General features: G+C 48.8%; 1 protein-coding gene across 1 annotated transcript in view; it reads right to left on the bottom strand.

The window, feature by feature from the left end:
- PLXND1 (plexin D1) overlaps window positions 1-19,542 on the bottom strand; it is a 101,007-nt gene that overhangs the window by 45,240 nt on the left and 36,225 nt on the right. The window contains exons 15-21 of the mRNA XM_061551982.1: window positions 16,657-16,796; window positions 15,751-15,924; window positions 14,615-14,705; window positions 8,545-8,760; window positions 6,907-7,059; window positions 1,297-1,405; window positions 492-602 (exon numbers count right to left, since the gene is read on the bottom strand). Coding sequence (XP_061407966.1) covers window positions 492-602; window positions 1,297-1,405; window positions 6,907-7,059; window positions 8,545-8,760; window positions 14,615-14,705; window positions 15,751-15,924; window positions 16,657-16,796 — 994 coding nt within the window. The remainder of the gene's footprint in view (window positions 1-491; window positions 603-1,296; window positions 1,406-6,906; window positions 7,060-8,544; window positions 8,761-14,614; window positions 14,706-15,750; window positions 15,925-16,656; window positions 16,797-19,542) is intronic.

The following is a 19,542-nucleotide window of genomic DNA, read 5'->3' as shown; positions in this document are numbered from 1 at the left end:
GTTCGCCTCGAACGGATGGAAAGTGGGCGGTATGCAGTTCCCATTCTCTCACTTTTCCTTGTCCAAACGCGCACTGTTGTGCATTGCCGAGTGTTTGCTACGCACGGTACCTGCTGCTTTGCGACTCGCAGATGGCAGTGAGGCGGTGGTCGCCGAGCTGTTAGTTCTCTCTCCGTTTAACATGTTTGCTCGCTGCCCCCAGGTCAGGTCACTCCCTCTCGAAAAGGAAGCTTGCATTTTGGAAAGCCAGATTTGTTGTGTGTTGCTCATTTTTGCAATGCTACGGGAGCATATAAAGTAGAGTACAACAATGGATTTTGCTGCACTGCCCTCTGCTGCGTGTTGGTCACCCAATAAAGCACTATCCATGCTCGAGCCTGCTTAGCTTCCAGGGATCTGACTATATCGGGCACATTCCGCGTGGTTTGGTGACAGGTGTGTGTGTGTGCGTGTTTAACGTGCAGCGATGAAGCGAAGAATTCTGTCCTCACCTTTGCGGATTTCGTCTCGGATCTGCGCCTCCATCTCCTCCATCTGCACGAGGATTTTCTGCAGGTTGTGCTTGGCTCTCTTGTTTTTGATGTAAAACACCATCACCAACACTGCCGAACAACGGTAGCCGTGTGGCTGATTCATGTGACCCCCTTCAGCAACTAGAGGCGCTGCTATGCATCACAACGGTAACACAAATGTTTCTTGAATCGAACCTGAATTGTGACAATCAATTAACGTTTGTGATAGCTCGCAGCCACGGGTGTGCCCCTATATCCACCCCGACAAGTTTTATGTTCTTTGTTATAATTCAAAAGCCCAGAATACAAAGTATGTTTCGAAGAGGGGGAAACCGCAGCAAACCCGGAGCGATGCACCCGCAAAATGATGGACCGACCGGGGCCGTCCGTGCTCGCTGCCCTGCCGCGGTAGGGGGCGACGATCGGGAACAGCCTATTTAAGGCGGACGGGAAGAAGACTGAGGAAGGGAGAGGAGGGTGGGATTCACCCCAATATTTACAGTAAATTATTCTCCAATTGAATCACAACCACGAATTGCAACAATTCATCGAAACGCCGCTGCGGAGAGATGGGGAGAGGAGGAGGGGAGGGAGTTAACGATTCGACCTCTGCTCGTTCCTGCGCAAAGAACCCCTTTGCGTCGAGTTTGCCGTTTCGCGCTAAAGAAGAAAGGCCAGGGGGTGGGGTGGCATGGAAGCAGCCGGAGAGCCAGGGGACCTGCCCTTGGGCAGAGAGCTCACGGAGACGACGACGACGATGAAGGTGAGCCGAGAGCTCGCTCACCAATTATGCAGACGATGAGCAGGGCCAGGAAGAGAGCAATGGCAGTCGTCAAGTTGGATTTATCCACCGTCAGCATTTCCACCATCTCCTTGTAGTGCCCGACCTGAACCTGCGGGCACAGACAGCCGAGGGGAAACGCAATGTCAGGGGCGGTTGTGGAACGTGGTTGGTTTGGGCCCCCTCCCCACCTTTTGTATCGCCGCACGAAGGCCACTCCATCCCATGGGTCCCAGTGCAGTGACACTGCCTGTAAACTCGAGAACTATGCGACTGCTCAGAGACAGAATCAGAGTTCATGAGGTGTCCATCGGAATCTGCCTCACGTCACCGCACTAATATAATTGTTTACTGACCCAGGAAAGCCTCACTCAGTCTCATGACTCTCTTTCAGGAGGGCCCTGCCAAGTTGTCACAGTACGGGGCAATGGCCACTCTGTATGTTCCAATTGAGTTCAAACTGATTTGCCCCATGACCATATCACCTTGAATGTGACTGATCTTGTCGAATCTCAGCTTTGCAGACTTAAGCCTGCTCAGTCCTCGGATGGGTGACCACCGAGGCTTGCCAGGTGTTGTAGGCAGAGAGACCACGAGGTGGCTGCATTGAGTGTCACCCTCTCGCACGTGTGGTAGGTGTTCTCCGCGTTCTCCAGTTTCCTCCCAAGTGCCTTGTCTCGTATAGATTTGTATGGCGCCTTATTCAAGTAACGCATAAAATGGTACACAAGATGACAGTGCTTGAGATAAAGAGTGAGTCTATCATTAAAAGTGGTGGTAACGTAGTTATGCTGACAAAACAAGTGTAAGTGGTTAAGAAGGGGATGGGGGATGTGGTAGGCCTGGTCGTAGCTGGAAGGCAGGGAGTAGCGGTAGCATTCAAATATTAAACTTTAATTTTATTTTACCAGCTAAAGCCCACTGAGCTATGTAGCTCTTTTTCGGAAGCGACCTGGCCACAAATGATAGCTCAACGAAGTGGCTTATCGTGTGAAAATGTATAGCAGCCAAATACTCTAAACGCGTGATGTTGATTCTAAATGTGGAGAGAGAAAACCGGAAGACCCGGAGAAAAATCCACGCGACCACGGGGCGAGAGGCACGCAAACTCCAAATATACAGCAGCAGGCATCAGGGTCGGGATTGAACCCACGACCTCCTATACACCAGGCGAGGTAGTTAACATTTCGCCACCGTGACACCCACATGGATCAAACAATCGTCATTGAAATAGGCCAAACATCCCAACGCAGCAGGGCCAAAATTGAAACAAATTCTGATCATCATCGATTCTTTCCTGGCCAAACGATTCGGCATTATGAGCCAATCGTTGGAATAAGTTACTGGAATGCATTTGGCTTTTCAAGGACGTTCCTTCAGTGCAAAGGATGTGATGGTAAAACACAAAGAGAATCCATGACAAATGCCTGTCAAAGGTATCCCTTGACGAATGTCTGTGTTGCTGTTGTCTCTCCTCACTCACACGTGTCCAGGGTTTCACAGCAGTGCCAATTGTCATGGAAGGGCTGCTTACATGTCTCAGTGAGAGCGATTCCTTCAAAGGCAACAAGAAAACGTTGCATCCGTTTTTTTAGTTAACTGAATCCAGCTTAAGGAGGAAGCAATGACTTCACATGTGTTTGTTATCACTCCACAATATGGATATTATCGTAAATCAACAATTACATCCTTTATTTAAACCAGCGGCAAAGTCCACGTCTCTTTGCTTCGTGAAAATATACTCTGGAGATGTTAATTACCTTTGACCAACTGTAAAGTGTCCCATCATCATCTACCACGATCTACGCACTGTTGGTTAAAGCCAGCTCCATCTCCCGACAGGCTCACGACGTGTCGCCACGTCGAGCAGCACATGGGCCGGTCTCGTCGCTCCATCTCCCCGATGGAGGGGCTCATTCCTTGCGCTGCTGCTCTGTCATTATTCACGCCAACCGCCCGTAGGTTATCTTGTTCGGGAGTGGCGTGTCTCCAGCCCAAGTCAAGTTGTGTTTTTATGAACGGTCAATATGTGACATCTTTAACCTGTGCGTGTTCTGCAATCCACGCACTGTTGCTCTCTCCACCTCTTAGCGCATCACAATCTAAAGATATGTAACCGGCTGATGCCTCATCTCGAGACAGGAAATAAAAACTAAACTAAACCAAAATAATATAAAACAATAAAAATTCTCACGACGTTTCGACTGCAACACAAGCAATCATCATCAGGTGTGAAATCCACAGCAAGAAAATTAGAATTTTTTTTTTTTTTTTTACTTTTTTCAAATTTTCTTGCTGTGGATTTCACACCTGATGATGATTGCTCGTGTTGCAGTCGAAACGTCGTGATAATTTTCATTATTTTATATTATGTTATTATTTCCCTTCTACGTGACTTTACCGAAAGAACCAAGAATATGAATCCCTGCAGTCACGAAAGCTTTAAATCACAAAACCATGTTTCCGTTACCAGGTGTAAGTCCCACTGGCCAATGCAGCTCTGTTTCAGAAGCGACCTGGCCACAAATGATGGCTCAACGAAGCGGCCTATCATCACGTGGACGTTAATAGCAGCCAAATACTCGACGCTCGTCACGCTGATTCTAAATGGTGCACTGACTCTACAGGTGGGCGGAGGGAGGGCGCACTGAGAACACTGGGAATCCCGAGGGCAATTGACAAAAGGTGACGAGTTTTGAATTCACCAATAGGAGCAGCTTTCCAGCAGTAAATGCTGATCATCTAAATCAAATCTTACTTGAATCAAGGTCACAAGTGTCCAACGGCGTGTTTCTTATTCATCGGGGCGATCCATTTACAGACACCCCACTGATCTCTCAACCTCCCTCTTTCTCTCTTCACGACTGGCCGATTGAACGGCCGTGAAGGCGACGGCTCCCACGCATGGCGGAGAAGAGCGGATTTAATGAGCGGGTTGAGATGGGTGGGAGGTGACGTGCGGAGGCTTTGAATGAACTTGTAATTTCTTCTATAATTCCCCTACCCCCCCACCCGCCTCTTTGATTTTCGTGGGGTATCTATAAATGTATCGACCTGTAAGTAGAACCGACACATTATGCTGTTGCTTGCTTGGCGGAACGCGCCGCAGGCTGCGGTTGAGCGGCAAAAAAAAAAAGTCTGTGATGCGTGCAAGGAAGAGATAAGTCTTCCGTGGTCGAGTTTGTGATGCAACAACCTTCCCTGCATGTGCTAGAAGCAGCATGTTCCATTTGTGTTCATCTTACTGTAAAATAATATGAACTAAGAAACACTCCGCGACATTTACGGTGCGTTTATGCGGCGGTTGCATAATACCATTTGAGGAAACACACGTTCATCTTCTTGGTTCTTTCGGTAAAGTCACGTAGAAGGGAAATAATAAAATAATAAAAATAAAACATAATCAAAAACAATTCTCACGACGTTTCGGCCACAACGCAAGCATCTGAATGAACCGTGTCTTTCCGACAGACCTGTTCTTCACCTGAGGACGGCTTGCGTTGTATTTTATTACGTAAATTTTTATTATTTTATTATTTCCCTTCTACGTGATTTTACCGAAAGAACCAAGAAGATGAATCCCTGCAGTCACGAAAGCTTGAAATCGAAATGAAACACACGTTCCAATATATTTGCAATGCAGTAATGGCTAGCACACTGGATTCCATATTAACAACATGAATTAAGGGTAATTTGAGCACAATGAACTAAAGTACAATTTGTGCAATGATGAAACTTAAGATCAATTAGACAGATGCATTCTAACACTGGAATGCTGCCATGGTGTGATGGTTAGCAAACTGGACTTGCAATCTCCTGGGCATGACAGTGGAAACAATGGGGCAAGATGTCAACTCCCTCGCCTGGTATACAGGAGGTCGTGGGTTCGATTCCGACCCTGACGCCTGCTCTATATTTGCAGTTTGCGTGTCCCTCTCCCCCGTGACGCCGTCGCTTATTCTCCGGGTTCTCCTGGTTTTATCCGTCCGCATTTAGAAACACGCATCCAGAGTAATTGGCTGCGAAACATTTCCACGTGGTGACGAGCCACTTCGTTGAGCTGTCATTTGTGGCCAGGTCGTTTCTGAAAAAGAGCTACATAGCTCAGTGGGGCCTTAACTAATAACATTTAAAAACTTAAAATGTGTTTTTATTGCCACCCCCGGCCTCGATTGCTGCCTCTGTCTGCCCAGCAGTAATTGTGGGTACAGCACAGGTAGTTGATGGGCACGTCGTCTGTTTTGGGGTAAAGTTTGTGTACTCCCAAAATCTTTGCCGAAGCGTGGAAAAAGTTCGCCAAAATAACCCCCTCGAGAAAGCTCAAGTGGCGGGGCTCTCGGGAGCTCCATCTCGCGCAGCGGTAGCCAACTGGTGTGTCCCGAGCCGCGTGCGCCTCTTTAATCCACCGCACACGGATCTACCGAAGGGGCATAACGTAGAACGTACGATCACAGTGGCAACGAATAGTGAATGTCTCCCGTGTTGTGCCGAAAACTGTCAAGATATATACACTCGCGTATACGCTTGGCTCTTTGCAGAGCTCATGGATAACCTTTTGGCTCTTGGTTCGTTGCAGGTTGGCCACCCCTGCTCTAGTGTATGCCGTTCTGCCAGCAATGGCATGCGCAAGCAATACCTTTGTATATGTAAATATATATACACATTTTGTCTAGAGATATTTGCTCGCGTAAATCCAAAGCAGAGAGCCACGAGTCGGCTCAGGAAGTGGGCTTGGTGGTTGCAGTAATCTCATGCGGCCAGTGGGATTAGCAAACGAGACCGATGCGATCTCTCAGTGGCTCGGATGCTGCGCTGTGCAATCCTCCGGTGTCCCAAGTTCTCCCTTCTGCATCTGGATGCTTTCGCTTGACTCAAATGAGCCTCAGACAAGTCCGAATGCCAAATAAACCCGGAATGTGACGAGATCTTGTCAGTTGTTACGATTTAGCACCGGGTTCGTAAGTGGATGGAAGATTTCCAGGGAGCACTCTGTGCTGTTGGCTAGGGCTGCGAGATGGCCAGAAGGCAATACAGCAAACGGATTCTTGAAGCTATCTGTGTGGAGCTTTCAATGCTATCTCCTGCTGTGCATAGATTTTCTCTTGGTAATCCAGTTTCCTCCCACAAGAAGCCAAATATTGGCCAATAACCCAAAAGGAGGACCCTCCTGAAAAAGAGTCTCAAGACTCAGCGAGGCTCTCCTGGTTATCAGGCACTACTCAATATCAGGTACAAGGACTACGATGTTAACCTGGTGCGTTGGCTCAGCGGTAGAGCAAGAGGCTCGCAATCACAAGATTGCAAGTTGAATTCCCGGTTGGGGATTGACTCGGCTAACAATTTGTGGGCAAGGTAAACAGTGGTTATCCGATGGATAGACTCAACCCCGTCATAAGAACGTGGAATTTCCACCATTGGCTCGGGACTGAAAGTGGCTTAGGACTGCAAACAGGTGATGAGCACTGCCTTAAAGTTCATTTGAAAAAAAGATATGGCTTTGACATTTTTGGACTACGATGTTAAGATTCTTCACAGCGACAACATTGTACCACGACCGCGAGGCGGTGAAGAAACTTGTTTTTTTTTCTTCTTCAAGAAGGAGGCTGCACTTACTGTCACCGGCAGAGACGAGTCCTCCACGGTGGAGAGGTTGACGGAGCAGGTGAATCTGTCCTTGTTGTCCAAGAATTGAAGGCTCAGGCAAGGCACGTGGCCGACAAAGATGTAGATCTCTGACAACGCGAGGTCCAAGTTTGAAGAGAAATTCTTTACAGGCGAGGGGTGGGCGGGAGGATGCAGAATTAAATAAATGAACAACAATTCTCAAAGCACAACTTCTCTGAGTGGCACGTGGACAACGTCGTAATTTTTTTTTTTTCAGATTGGTGGATTTCATTTTACAACACAATGCCTCGCTGTGTTTCTAAATATAATAGCTCCATTGTTTGCAGTAAGTAGTTTTGCATGGCGCACGGACAGGGTGGGATTAAACAGTGCAACAAAGCACCAGAGGCACATCTGTAATGTGTTTTTAATACACAGCACACAATGGGCTGTCACAGACGCCGTGTCTCCTTCCCGCTCTCTAATAGAAATGCCATTATTCGATTGTATTAGAACTAAACAACAGCACACACACATGCAATAGATTTTTGCGTGTTTTTGTTCTCCCACAAATGTGCTCGACAACGTGATTTTGGAGTCATTATTTAACAATGCATCAGAACGGAGACAAAACTAAACACATAATCATGGGGTTTATAATAATAACTTGATTTATTTATTCAGGAAAGGCCCACCGGGTCTCTAGAAAGAAGGGACCTGCAATGGGAAATGTATATGTTAAGGGGTGGTGTTCTCTGTTTGGGAGGATAGCTGAGCACCAGATTCCTTGCCATCACATCCCACATTGGACTCAATACCAGGAGTGATTCGGAGTCAAAATCAGTTGCATTTAGATGCTAGCATCATTATCGCCAGCAATGCTCAATCCACTGCTGGATGAAGGCCACCATTACAAAAAAAATGTCCCTCTAACTGTGCTGATGCACCACACATCTCCCTTGCAAACTAAACACGATTGTAAAACTCGACTATTTATATGGGACCAGGTAAGGCTCACTGAGCTATGCAGCTCTTTTTCAGAAGCGGCCTGGCCACAAATCACACCTCAACGAAGTGGCTTATCACGTGGGAATCTATCGCGGCCATACACATGTTTCTAAATGTTGGAGGGAAAAACCGGAATACCCGGAGAAAAATCCACATGACCACGGGGAGAACATGCAAACTCTAAATATACCTGCGTCAGGGTCGGGATCAAACCCACGACCTCCTGCATACCAGGCGAAGTAGTTAACATCTCGTCACCGGGGCACCCATCTGATGTGACGTAATTACACCTGTACACGTTTCATTTGTTTGTTACATTTTCATTCATCAACATCTGTATTTTGTAAACTGTGTATCGTAGCAGGAACAGTAATATGCTTTCATAAGATATGTTGCTTCGACACTCTATGATTGTAATTCCCACTGAATAGATTCAACGCTGCGCTCACTTCAAGCCACAGTCAATGGGAGTGTTCTGCTCAAATTAACATTGAAGCAGCACTCATCTCCGGTGTACAGCCCTGAGCCGGTAGTGGAAATTCCACATTCATATGGCGGGGGGCGAGTATATCCATAGGACAACCACCGATGAACTTCCCCACAGAGTGGACGCTCATTCCCGGCGGAGCATTGCCTCACCTTGAACGTCAGCTGGATTAGCTCCTTCTTCTGCAGCGTCGGCTTGTTGATCAACTCAAACCGTGGGTTTTCGTAGTAGTCAAAGTCCTGGATGCTGATGTGGTTGTCGAAATGGAACTGCGCTTTGACCCGCAGACGGCTGCCCGTCGTCCTGTTGAGCCGCGGGGACGGGCACTCGATCATCGGCTCTTTCGACGACGACGAGATGTTGCATTTCTGCGGACGGAAGCGGAGCAGAAGTCGGGGGGCAGTGGGGGCGGGGGGGGGGGGGGGCACGAGGGGCCGTTCAAGATGTACGGAGGGAGAACTAAACTTTTAAATAATTTTATTGTTTAGCAGGTGAAACCCACTGAGCTATATAGCTCTCTTTCAGAAGCGATCTCGCTGCAAATGATGGTTTCAAAGAAGTGGCTCATCATCCAGTGGATATTTATAGCAGCCACATACTGTGAAACGCACCACGGGGAGATGGGCGTCAGGGTCGAGCTCGAACTCACGACCTCCTGTATACCGGGCGAGTTAGTAAACATCTTACCACCGTGGCCTCCCCTGAATTGAGTGATCCGTGAAGGTTGAAGTGTGGGTGCGTTTTGGATTATAGTATGTATACAGGGAAGAGTTCACTGCCATCCCAGCTGCGAGAGTTCCGAATGGAGACGTCGTCTTATGACATCAAACCGGAGATGCACACCTCCTCCATAGAGGCCACGTGCGTTACTCTACAGACAGGACAGAGGGCATTGCTGTACAGGTGAGACGTGTTGGGATGAGATTGCTCAGATCGTGACAATCTTCAAGAAAGGAGACACGTACGAACGTGATTGCTTTTCTGTCCAGCACAGGAAAGATCACTGGGAAAACCCTCCTAAAGCGGATTGCGCTGTGAGTGGGATAGACCACACTGTGTGTGAGTGGGATAGGTTGTGCTGTGTGTGAGTGGGATAGACCACACTGTGTGTGAGAGGGATAGTCTGTGCTGTGTGTGAGTGGGATAGTCTGTGCTGTGTGTGAGTGGGGTAGTCTGTGCTGTGTGTGAGTGGGATAGTCTGTGCTGTGTGTGAGTGGGATAGACCACACTGTGTGTGAGTGGGATAGTCTGTGCTGTGTGTGAGTGGGATAGACCACACTGTGTGTGAGTGGGATAGTCTGTGCTGTGTGTGAGTGGGATAGTCTGTACTGTGTGTGAGTGGGATAGACCACACTGTGTGTGAGTGGGATAGTCTGTGCTGTGTGTGAGTGGGATAGACCGCACTGTGTGTGAGTGGGATAGTCTGTGCTGTGTGTGAGTGGGATAGTCTGTGCTGTGTGTGAGTGGGATAGTCTGTGCTGTGTGTGAGTGGGATAGTCTGTGCTGTGTGTGAGTGGGATAGTCTGTGCTGTGTGTGAGTGGGATAGTCTGTGCTGTGTGTGAGTGGGGTAGTCTGTGCTGTGTGTGAGTGGGATAGTCTGTGCTGTGTGTGAGTGGGATAGACCACACTGTGTGTGAGTGGGATAGTCTGTGCTGTGTGTGAGTGGGATAGTCTGTGCTGTGTGTGAGCGGGATAGTCTGTGCTGTGTGTGAGTGGGATAGTCTGTGCTGTGTGTGAGTGGGATAGTCTGTGCTGTGTGTGAGTGGGATAGTCTGTGCTGTGTGTGAGTGGGATAGTCTGTGCTGTGTGTGAGCGGGATAGTCTGTGCTGTGTGTGAGTGGGATAGTCTGTGCTGTGTGTGAGCGGGATAGTCTGTGCTGTGTGTGAGCGGGATAGTCTGTGCTGTGTGTGAGTGGGATAGTCTGTGCTGTGTGTGAGTGGGATAGTCTGTGCAGTGTGTGAGTGGGATAGTCTGTGCTGTGTGTGAGTGGGATAGTCTGTGCTGTGTGTGAGCGGGATAGTCTGTGCTGTGTGTGAGTGGGATAGTCTGTGCTGTGTGTGAGCGGGATAGTCTGTGCTGTGTGTGAGCGGGATAGTCTGTGCTGTGTGTGAGTGGGATAGTCTGTGCTGTGTGTGAGTGGGGTAGTCTGTGCTGTGTGTGAGTGGGGTAGTCTGTGCTGTGTGTGAGTGGGATAGTCTGTGCTGTGTGTGAGTGGGAGCGACCACACTGTGTGTGAGTGGGAGAGACTGTGCTGTGTGTGAGTGGGATAGTCTGTGCTGTGTGTGAGTGGGAGAGACCACACTGTGTGTGAGTGGGAGAGACTGTGCTGTGTGTGAGTGGGATAGTCTGTACTGTGTGTGAGTGGGATAGACCACACTGTGTGTGAGTGGGATAGTCTGTGCTGTGTGTGAGTGGGATAGACCGCACTGTGTGTGAGTGGGATAGTCTGTGCTGTGTGTGAGTGGGATAGTCTGTGCTGTGTGTGAGTGTGATAGTCTGTGCTGTGTGTGAGTGGGATAGACCACACTGTGTGTGAGTGGGATAGTCTGTGCTGTGTGTGAGTGGGGTAGTCTGTGCTGTGTGTGAGTGGGATAGTCTGTGCTGTGTGTGAGTGGGAGAGACCACACTGTGTGTGAGTGGGGTAGTCTGTGTTGTGTGTGAGCGGGATAGACCACACTGTGTGTGAGTGGGATAGTCTGTGCTGTGTGTGAGTGGGATAGACCACACTGTGTGTGAGTGGGAGAGACCACACTGTGTGTGAGTGGGATAGTCTGTGCTGTGTGTGAGTGGGATAGACCACACTGTGTGTGAGTGGGATAGACCACACTGTGTGTGAGTGGGATAGACCACACGTGTGAAGTGGGATAGTCTGTGCTGTGTGTGAGTGGGATAGTCTGTGCTGTGTGTGAGTGGGATAGTCTGTGCTGTGTGTGAGTGGGATAGTCTGTGCTGTCTGTGAGTGGGATAGACCACACTGTGTGTGAGTGGGATAGTCTGTGCTGTGTGTGAGTGGGAGAGACCACACTGTGTGTGAGTGGGATAGTCTGTGCTGTGTGTGAGTGGGATAGTCTGTGCTGTGTGTGAGTGGGATAGTCTGTGCTGTGTGTGAGTGGGATAGTCTGTGCTGTGTGTGAGTGGGATAGTCTGTGCTGTGTGTGAGTGGGATAGTCTGTGTTGTGTGTGAGTGGGATAGTCTGTGTTGTGTGTGAGTGGGATAGTCTGTGCTGTGTGTGAGTGGAAGAGACCACACTGTGTGTGAGTGGGAGAGACTGTGCTGTGTGTGAGTGGGATAGTCTGTGCTGTGTGTGAGTGGGAATGTCTGTGCTGTGTGTGAGTGGGAGAGACCACACTGTGTGTGAGTGGGAGAGACTGTGCTGTGTGTGAGTGGGATAGTCTGTGCTGTGTGTGAGTGGGAGCGACCACACTGTGTGTGAGTGGGAGAGACTGTGCTGTGTGTGAGTGGGATAGTCTGTGCTGTGTGTGAGTGGGAGAGACCACACTGTTTGTGAGTGGGAGAGACTGTGCTGTGTGTGAGTGGGATAGTCTGTACTGTGTGTGAGTGGGATAGACCACACTGTGTGTGAGTGGGATAGTCTGTGCTGTGTGTGAGTGGGATAGACCGCACTGTGTGTGAGTGGGATAGTCTGTGCTGTGTGTGAGTGGGATAGTCTGTGCTGTGTGTGAGTGGGATAGTCTGTGCTGTGTGTGAGTGGGATAGTCTGTGCTGTGTGTGAGTGGGATAGTCTGTGCTGTGTGTGAGTGGGGTAGTCTGTGCTGTGTGTGAGTGGGATAGTCTGTGCTGTGTGTGAGTGGGATAGACCACACTGTGTGTGAGTGGGATAGTCTGTGCTGTGTGTGAGTGGGATAGTCTGTGCTGTGTGTGAGTGGGATAGTCTGTGCTGTGTTTGAGTGGGATAGTCTGTGCTGTGTGTGAGTGGGATAGTCTGTGCTGTGTCTGAGCGGGATAGTCTGTGCTGTGTGTGAGTGGGATAGTCTGTGCTGTGTGTGAGTGGGATAGTCTGTGCTGTGTGTGAGTGGGATAGTCTGTGCTGTGTGTGAGTGGGATAGTCTGTGCTGTGTGTGAGCGGGATAGTCTGTGCTGTGTGTGAGTGGGATAGTCTGTGCTGTGTGTGAGCGGGATAGTCTGTGCTGTGTGTGAGCGGGATAGTCTGTGCTGTGTGTGAGTGGGATAGTCTGTGCTGTGTGTGAGTGGGATAGTCTGTGCTGTGTGTGAGTGGGATAGTCTGTGCTGTGTGTGAGTGGGATAGTCTGTGCTGTGTGTGAGCGGGATAGTCTGTGCTGTGTGTGAGTGGGATAGTCTGTGCTCTGTGTGAGCGGGATAGTCTGTGCTGTGTGTGAGCGGGATAGTCTGTGCTGTGTGTGAGTGGGATAGTCTGTGCTGTGTGTGAGTGGGGTAGTCTGTGCTGTGTGTGAGTGGGGTAGTCTGTGCTGTGTGTGAGTGGGATAGTCTGTGCTGTGTGTGAGCGGGATAGTCTGTGCTGTGTGTGAGTGGGGTAGTCTGTGCTGTGTGTGAGTGGGATAGTCTGTGCTGTGTGTGAGCGGGATAGACCACACTGTGTGTGAGTGGGATAGTCTGTGCTATGTGTGAGTGGGATAGACCGCGCTGTGTGTGAGTGGGATAGACCACACTGTGTGTGAGTGGGATAGTCTGTGCTGTGTGTGAGTGGGATAGACCACACTGTGTGTGAGTGGGATAGTCTGTGCTGTGTGTGAGTGGGATAGTCTGTGCTGTGTGTGAGTGTGATAGTCTGTGCTGTGTGTGAGTGGGATAGACCACACTGTGTGTGAGTGGGATAGTCTGTGCTGTGTGTGAGTGGGGTAGTATGTGCTGTGTGTGAGTGGGATAGTCTGTGCTGTGTGTGAGTGGGAGAGACCACACTGTGTGTGAGTGGGGTAGTCTGTGTTGTGTGTGAGCGGGATAGACCACACTGTGTGTGAGTGGGATAGTCTGTGCTCTGTGTGAGTGGGATAGACCACACTGTGTGTGAGTGGGAGAGACCACACTGTGTGTGAGTGGGATAGTCTGTGCTGTGTGTGAGTGGGATAGACCACACTGTGTGTGAGTGGGATAGACCACACTGTGTGTGAGTGGGATATACCACACTGTGTGTGAGTGGGATAGTCTGTGCTGTGTGTGAGTGGGATAGTCTGTGCTGTGTGTGAGTGGGATAGTCTGTGCTGTGTGTGAGTGGGATAGTCTGTGCTGTGTGTGAGTGGGATAGACCACACTGTGTGTGAGTGGGATAGTCTGTGCTGTGTGTGAGTGGGAGAGACCACACTGTGTGTGAGTGGGATAGTCTGTGCTGTGTGTGAGTGGGATAGTCTGTGCTGTGTGTGAGTGGGATAGTCTGTGCTGTGTGTGAGTGGGATAGTCTGTGCTGTGTGTGAGTGGGATAGTCTGTGCGGTGTGTGAGTGGGATAGTCTGTGTTGTGTGTGAGTGGGATAGTCTGTGCTGTGTGTGAGTGGGATAGTCTGTGCTGTGTGTGAGTGGGAGCGACCACACTGTGTGTGAGTGGGAGAGACTGTGCTGTGTGTGAGTGGGATAGTCTGTGCTGTGTGTGAGTGGGAGAGACCACACTGTGTGTGAGTGGGAGAGACTGTGCTGTGTGTGAGTGGGATAGTCTGTGCTGTGTGTGAGTGGGAATGTCTGTGCTGTGTGTGAGTGGGAGAGACCACACTGTGTGTGAGTGGGATAGACCACACTGTGTGTGAGTGGGATAGTCTGTGCTGTGTGTGAGTGGGAGAGACCACACTGTGTGTGAGTGGGATAGACCACACTGTGTGTGAGTGGGATAGTCTGTGCTGTGTGTCAGTGGGATAGACCGCACTGTGTGTGAGTGGGATAGTCTGTGCTGTGTGTGAGTGGGATAGTCTGTGCTGTGTGTGAGTGGTATAGACCACACTGTGTGTGAGTGGGATAGTCTGTGCTGTGTGTGAGTGGGATAGTCTGTGCTGTGTGTGAGTGGGATAGACCGCACTGTGTGTGAGTGGGATAGTCTCTACTGTGTGTGAGTGGGATAGTCTGTGCTGTGTGTGAGTGGGATAGACCACACTGTGTGTGAGTGGGATAGTCTGTGCTGTGTGTGAATGGGAGAGACCACACTGTGTCTGAGTGTGATAGTCTGTGCTGTGTGTGAGTGGGAGAGACCACACTGTGTGTGAGTGGGAGAAACCGCACTCCGTTGTGTGGCTACTCACGCTCACTTCCGTGCTGTCCAGGTGAATGCTCATAGCCACTTTCTGCGCCACGACTTCGCCCGTCAAGGAGACCTGGATTTGTCGTCCTCCCCTAAAGGGCGGCAGTGAAACGAGAGATGAAATGCACGCCAACAACTTGATGAACGACAACTGCACGATAAATCGACATCGTGAAGCTGCGTCCGTCGCCAAAGAGCCAACGGCACGTAGGGCACTATGATGTCACAGCGCACAGGAGATGCTCCCACCTGCACGTACACCTATGTATGCGCGGAGCTCTCGGAGATAGTTTAGAGATCAGCATAGCCACGGTAGATCTCCTATTCATCCATAATGCGAGGAGCAATAATCATAAAGACATTGTGAGCACGCGGTGCGTGTTGTGGCGCATTGGTGGCTTCAATTTTGTAACCACGGAGCCTCCACCCTTTGGACCTCCCTCCACATGGACCTCCGTTTGGCCTCCTCCCTCTCTCTGCATCAAGTCTCTGCTCAAAACCTTCCTGTTCAGCGGCGTGCCTTCGGACTCCCTTAACCGCTTCCTTTCTCTCCTGCCCTTGCTAAGCCCCCGTTCGCTCCTATTCTCCACATTTAATCCTAACCATCGGAGATGACCGGTAAGTTCCAGGTGCGTTATACACGTGAGTTGTTGTTTATTTTAATGTGTGAGGCCTTGCGGTCACTTGTAACCCAAGTGTTTGTTCTCTGGGCTGGGCTGCGCATCGAGCGTTTCCTCTCTCATATGCCCTCGGCCATGCATTACTGTGGGCAGCTTCGGGAATTTAATTGAAGATGTTCGCAGTAGCGCGTGGCAGAAGCTGAAAAGAAGAAATGCTCGGCACAGAGCCCAACCTGGGAACTTGCACTTGGAGTACGTCATTGTTGTTGATGTTGTTATTGTTTTGATTTAAAGCTTTCGTGACTGCAGGGATTCATATTCTTGGTTCTTTCGGTAAAGTCACGTAGAAGGGAAATAATAAAATAATATAAATATAATACAAGAATTATTATTATTTTATTATTTCCCTTCTATGTGACTTTACCGAAAGAACCAAGAATATCTTGTTATTGTTGTTGATGTTTTTATTGTTGTTGCTGTTGTTATTGTTGTTGATGTCGTTTGTAAGCACACTCACTCTTTGTGGCTCTTGTACGGGTGCAGCTTCACCACCATGGGGTTGTCGATGATTTTGAATTTATCCGTCTTTTCCAAGAGGCACTGCCTGCTGTCATCGCAGTGCAGGCAGATGTTTGTCTCGCCAACGCTGTCCCATTCTGGCATCTTGCACTTGATCACCGTGCTGATTTTACTGGGAAGAGACATACATTTGTTTAGTGAAACAAGTCCCAAGTTGATTTCGTTTCACAACTTGATCAACTCAAAATACCAGGCTAAGTTGAATTTGCAAAAGTGACATGGGACATTAGTCTTCGAGTAGGGGGGCGATGATTACCATGTGTATGGTGGGCGCCGCAGTGTCGAGATGTTAACTACCTCGCCCGGTGTACAAGGAGGTCGCGTGGATTTTAATCCGAGTCCTTCAGTTTTCCCTCCACAATTAGAATCAATGTGTGTTTTAGTTTTAATACGTGAACCAGAACGCTGCACGCTGTGCCGAGGTCTCCGACACGGTTCAATTTGGCCACTGGCCTACCAGGCAGTTGGCCGATAAGCCAGTCCTGGAGTTGGTCAGTGGCCAAATATTTTTATTTTACCAGGTAAGGCCCACTGAGCTATATAGCTTTTTCAGAAGCGACCTGGCCACAAATGATAGCTCAACTTAGTGGCTTATCACGTCGAAATTTATTGCAGCCAAATATTTAAAACGCGTGTTTCTAAATGTGGAGGGAAAAACCAGAGGACCTGGAAAAAATTCCACATGGCCTCGGGGAGAGAGAACATGCAAACTCCAAATACAGCAGGCGTCAGGGTCGGGATTGAACCCTTGACCTCCTGTATACCCGGCGAGGTAGTTAACATCTCGCCACCGTGGCGCCCTTGTGCAGATGGGCTACGTGGCATCAACTCGAGGCGTCCTCACTTGAGTATCGTGCAGGATTTGTTCGCATCAAGTCGGACATCAAGACTGGAGCCAACGTCCAGGTCCCTCCCCCTGATGGTGACCACTGTGCCACCAGCCTTGATCCCCTTCAGGGGCTCCACTTTGTCCACCTTGGGGTCCTGTGAGTGCGAGAGTCGTTGGGCTATGTTTTGTGGTTGTATTTGAGTTGTTTCAGGAAACCTGACAGGAAATTCTTGGGTCTCATTCCGGTTGCAAATGGCCGCGTGGAAAAAAGAGACACGTCAAGTGAGTTTTTATTTTGATTTAAAGCTTTCGTGACTGCAGGGATTCATCTTCTTGGTTCTTTCGGTAAAGTCACGTAGAAGGGAAGTAATAAAATAATAAAAATAAAACATAATAAAACAATTCTCACGACGTTTCGGCCACAACGCAAGCAGCCGTCTTCAGGTGAAAACCAGGTCCGTCGAGGCGACAGAGTCTGAATGAAACAGCACACGAGCTTGGAGCATATATATAAGCTGGGCGCATTGACAAAGGAATTTGCATATCAAAAGGAATTTAGCATATTTATGGGAAATGCAGGAATGTGATTAGTACTGCATATGCATGTGCATTATGCAGGATTAACAGCATCAAAGGGAGCTGCAGTTACTGCTGCTGCTGCAGTTGCTGCTGCTGCAGTTTCTGCTGCTGCTGCAGTTGCTGCTGCTGCAGTTGCTGCTGCTGCTGTTACTGCTGCTGCTGCACTTGCTGCTGCTGCTGCAGTTGCTGCCTTATCCATTTTAATATAACACTATGTATTATTCTACCCACCCTAATGTGTATCACACTGCTATATGTTTACTATACAATTACGACACCATACATTACTCTGCACACTGCACCATGCCAGTGAGTGGAACGCGGTCTGAAAGTCACCGTAAACGTGAACACAATCAGTTAAGATCCGAAATGGTTTATTACGTCCTTCCAATGATTGCTAAGCCAGAATCCATCTTCTCGGTTGAAATTGTCTCTGTGTTTGTATATGTGGATCGCCTCATGAACGAATCTCTCATGATAGCCAGATGGCTTGCAGAGAACCTCTGTCTTGGAGAAGTCAATATCATGTGAGCCCACTGAGTTGTAACAGTGATCTGCCACGGCTGAGGTGTTTGTCCTACCGTGTTTCAGGTCTGCCTTATGTTCACGGATGCGGTCCGAGACATGTCGTTTGGTTTCTCCAATGTAACTGCTACCACAGAGGAAACTTAGTTTGTAGACGCCAGGGTACTGTATGTCTGGAACCACATCTTTTACAGACGGGACCAGATCACGGATTTTATGTACTGTGTTGAATCGGACCTGGATCTTGTGTTTAATCAGGATTTTGGAGATCTTTTTTGTGACCCCAGCAATGTAGGGTAAGGTGATGGTCTTGAAAGGCTCCTCAACAGGATCCTTCTTGATGGTTGGAGTGATGGCTTTGCGGATTGTGTAGTCGGAGTAACCATTAGCCTTAAGAGCTTGGCGTACGTGTTTGAGTTCACTGGAAATGTGTTCATGGTCGGAGATGCATTGGGCTCTATGATATAGAGTCTTGATGAGGGAATTCTTCTGGGATGGATGGTGGTGGGAATCCGGTTTTAGATAAGCATCCGTGTGGGTGGCTTTCCTGTAGACAGAGTGGCTCATTGAACCATCAGGTCTCCTTTTGATTAGGACATCCAAAAAGGGTAGCTTGCCATCATTTTCGACTTCCATGGTGAATCTGATGGCTGGGTGTATGGAATTGATGTGGTCGAGAAATTGGTCTAGAGCAGGCCGGCCATGTGGCCAGATGACAAAAGTGTCGTCTACGTACCTCTTCCATAAGGTCGGGCGTAGAGTGGCAGTCTGGATGGCGTCCGTCTCAAATTTCTCCATGAAGATGTTGGCTACAACCGGAGATAGGGGGGAGCCCATTGGGGTGCCCTCAATTTGCTTGTAAAAGGTTCCATTCCAGGTGAAGTATGTATTGGTTAAGCAGTGTCTCACCAGGGGGGGTACCCCAGCATTCAGTCCTTGATGAACCAAGTCTTCAATGATTGCGATGGTGTCAGGCACAGGCACCTTGGTGAACAAGGAAACCACATCAAAACTGACAAGCAGGTCGTCTGGGGACAGGGCAATCCCCTTGATTGTCGATACCAGGTCAGTAGAGTTTAGTACTGCAGAGGTGGTTTTTCCAGTGAAAGGCCGTAGGATTTCGGACAAAAAACGAGCCAGTTTGTAAGTGGGGGAGTTGATAGTAGAAACAATGGGACGAAGAGGTGTATCTTCTTTATGTATCTTTGGCAAGCCGTACAATCTTGGTGGCCTGGCTGCAGAAGGTTTCAACGAGAACTGTTTGGTCTGATCAATTAATGCGGTTGAAGCAGAAATGATGTTGTTGGTTTTGGAGACGAGGCTGTTGGTGGGGTCTCTTTTTATTTTTGTATAGCTGCCATCGTTGAGTAGTTCTTGAATTTTGTTGTTGTATTCTATTTTGTCCATGATGACAGTGGCATTGCCTTTGTCGGCTGAGAGGATGACAATGTCATCCCTCTTTTTTAATTGAGCTAATTCAAAACGCTCATCTTTGCTGATGTTGCTAGCTGGCATCTTAGCGTTTTTATTATTTTATTACTTCCCTTCTACGTGACTTTACCGAAAGAACCAAGAAGATGAATCCCTGCAGTCACGAAAGCTTTAAATCGAAATTTAACCGCCTCTACGGGGAGGGTTTCCACATAACTTTGAGATCCTTCAACAAGCTCCGGGATAAGAAGGCTCAGCTAATCGAGTCTCTCACCTTTCTGAAGAGATGCCGCGACTCTAAGGTAATACCAAACGCATTTACACTAACATCTGCTGCTGTAACTTCTTCTAATGCGAAACGAATTC

The sequence above is a fragment of the Lethenteron reissneri genome, chromosome 15, assembly GCF_015708825.2.
Source record: "Lethenteron reissneri isolate LAM-NWPU_2019-01 chromosome 15, ASM1570882v1, whole genome shotgun sequence".
NCBI classification, from domain to species: domain Eukaryota; kingdom Metazoa; phylum Chordata; class Hyperoartia; order Petromyzontiformes; family Petromyzontidae; genus Lethenteron; species Lethenteron reissneri.
The sequence above is the reverse complement of the archived record's forward strand: the minus strand, read 5'-3'. Positions and strand labels throughout refer to the sequence as shown.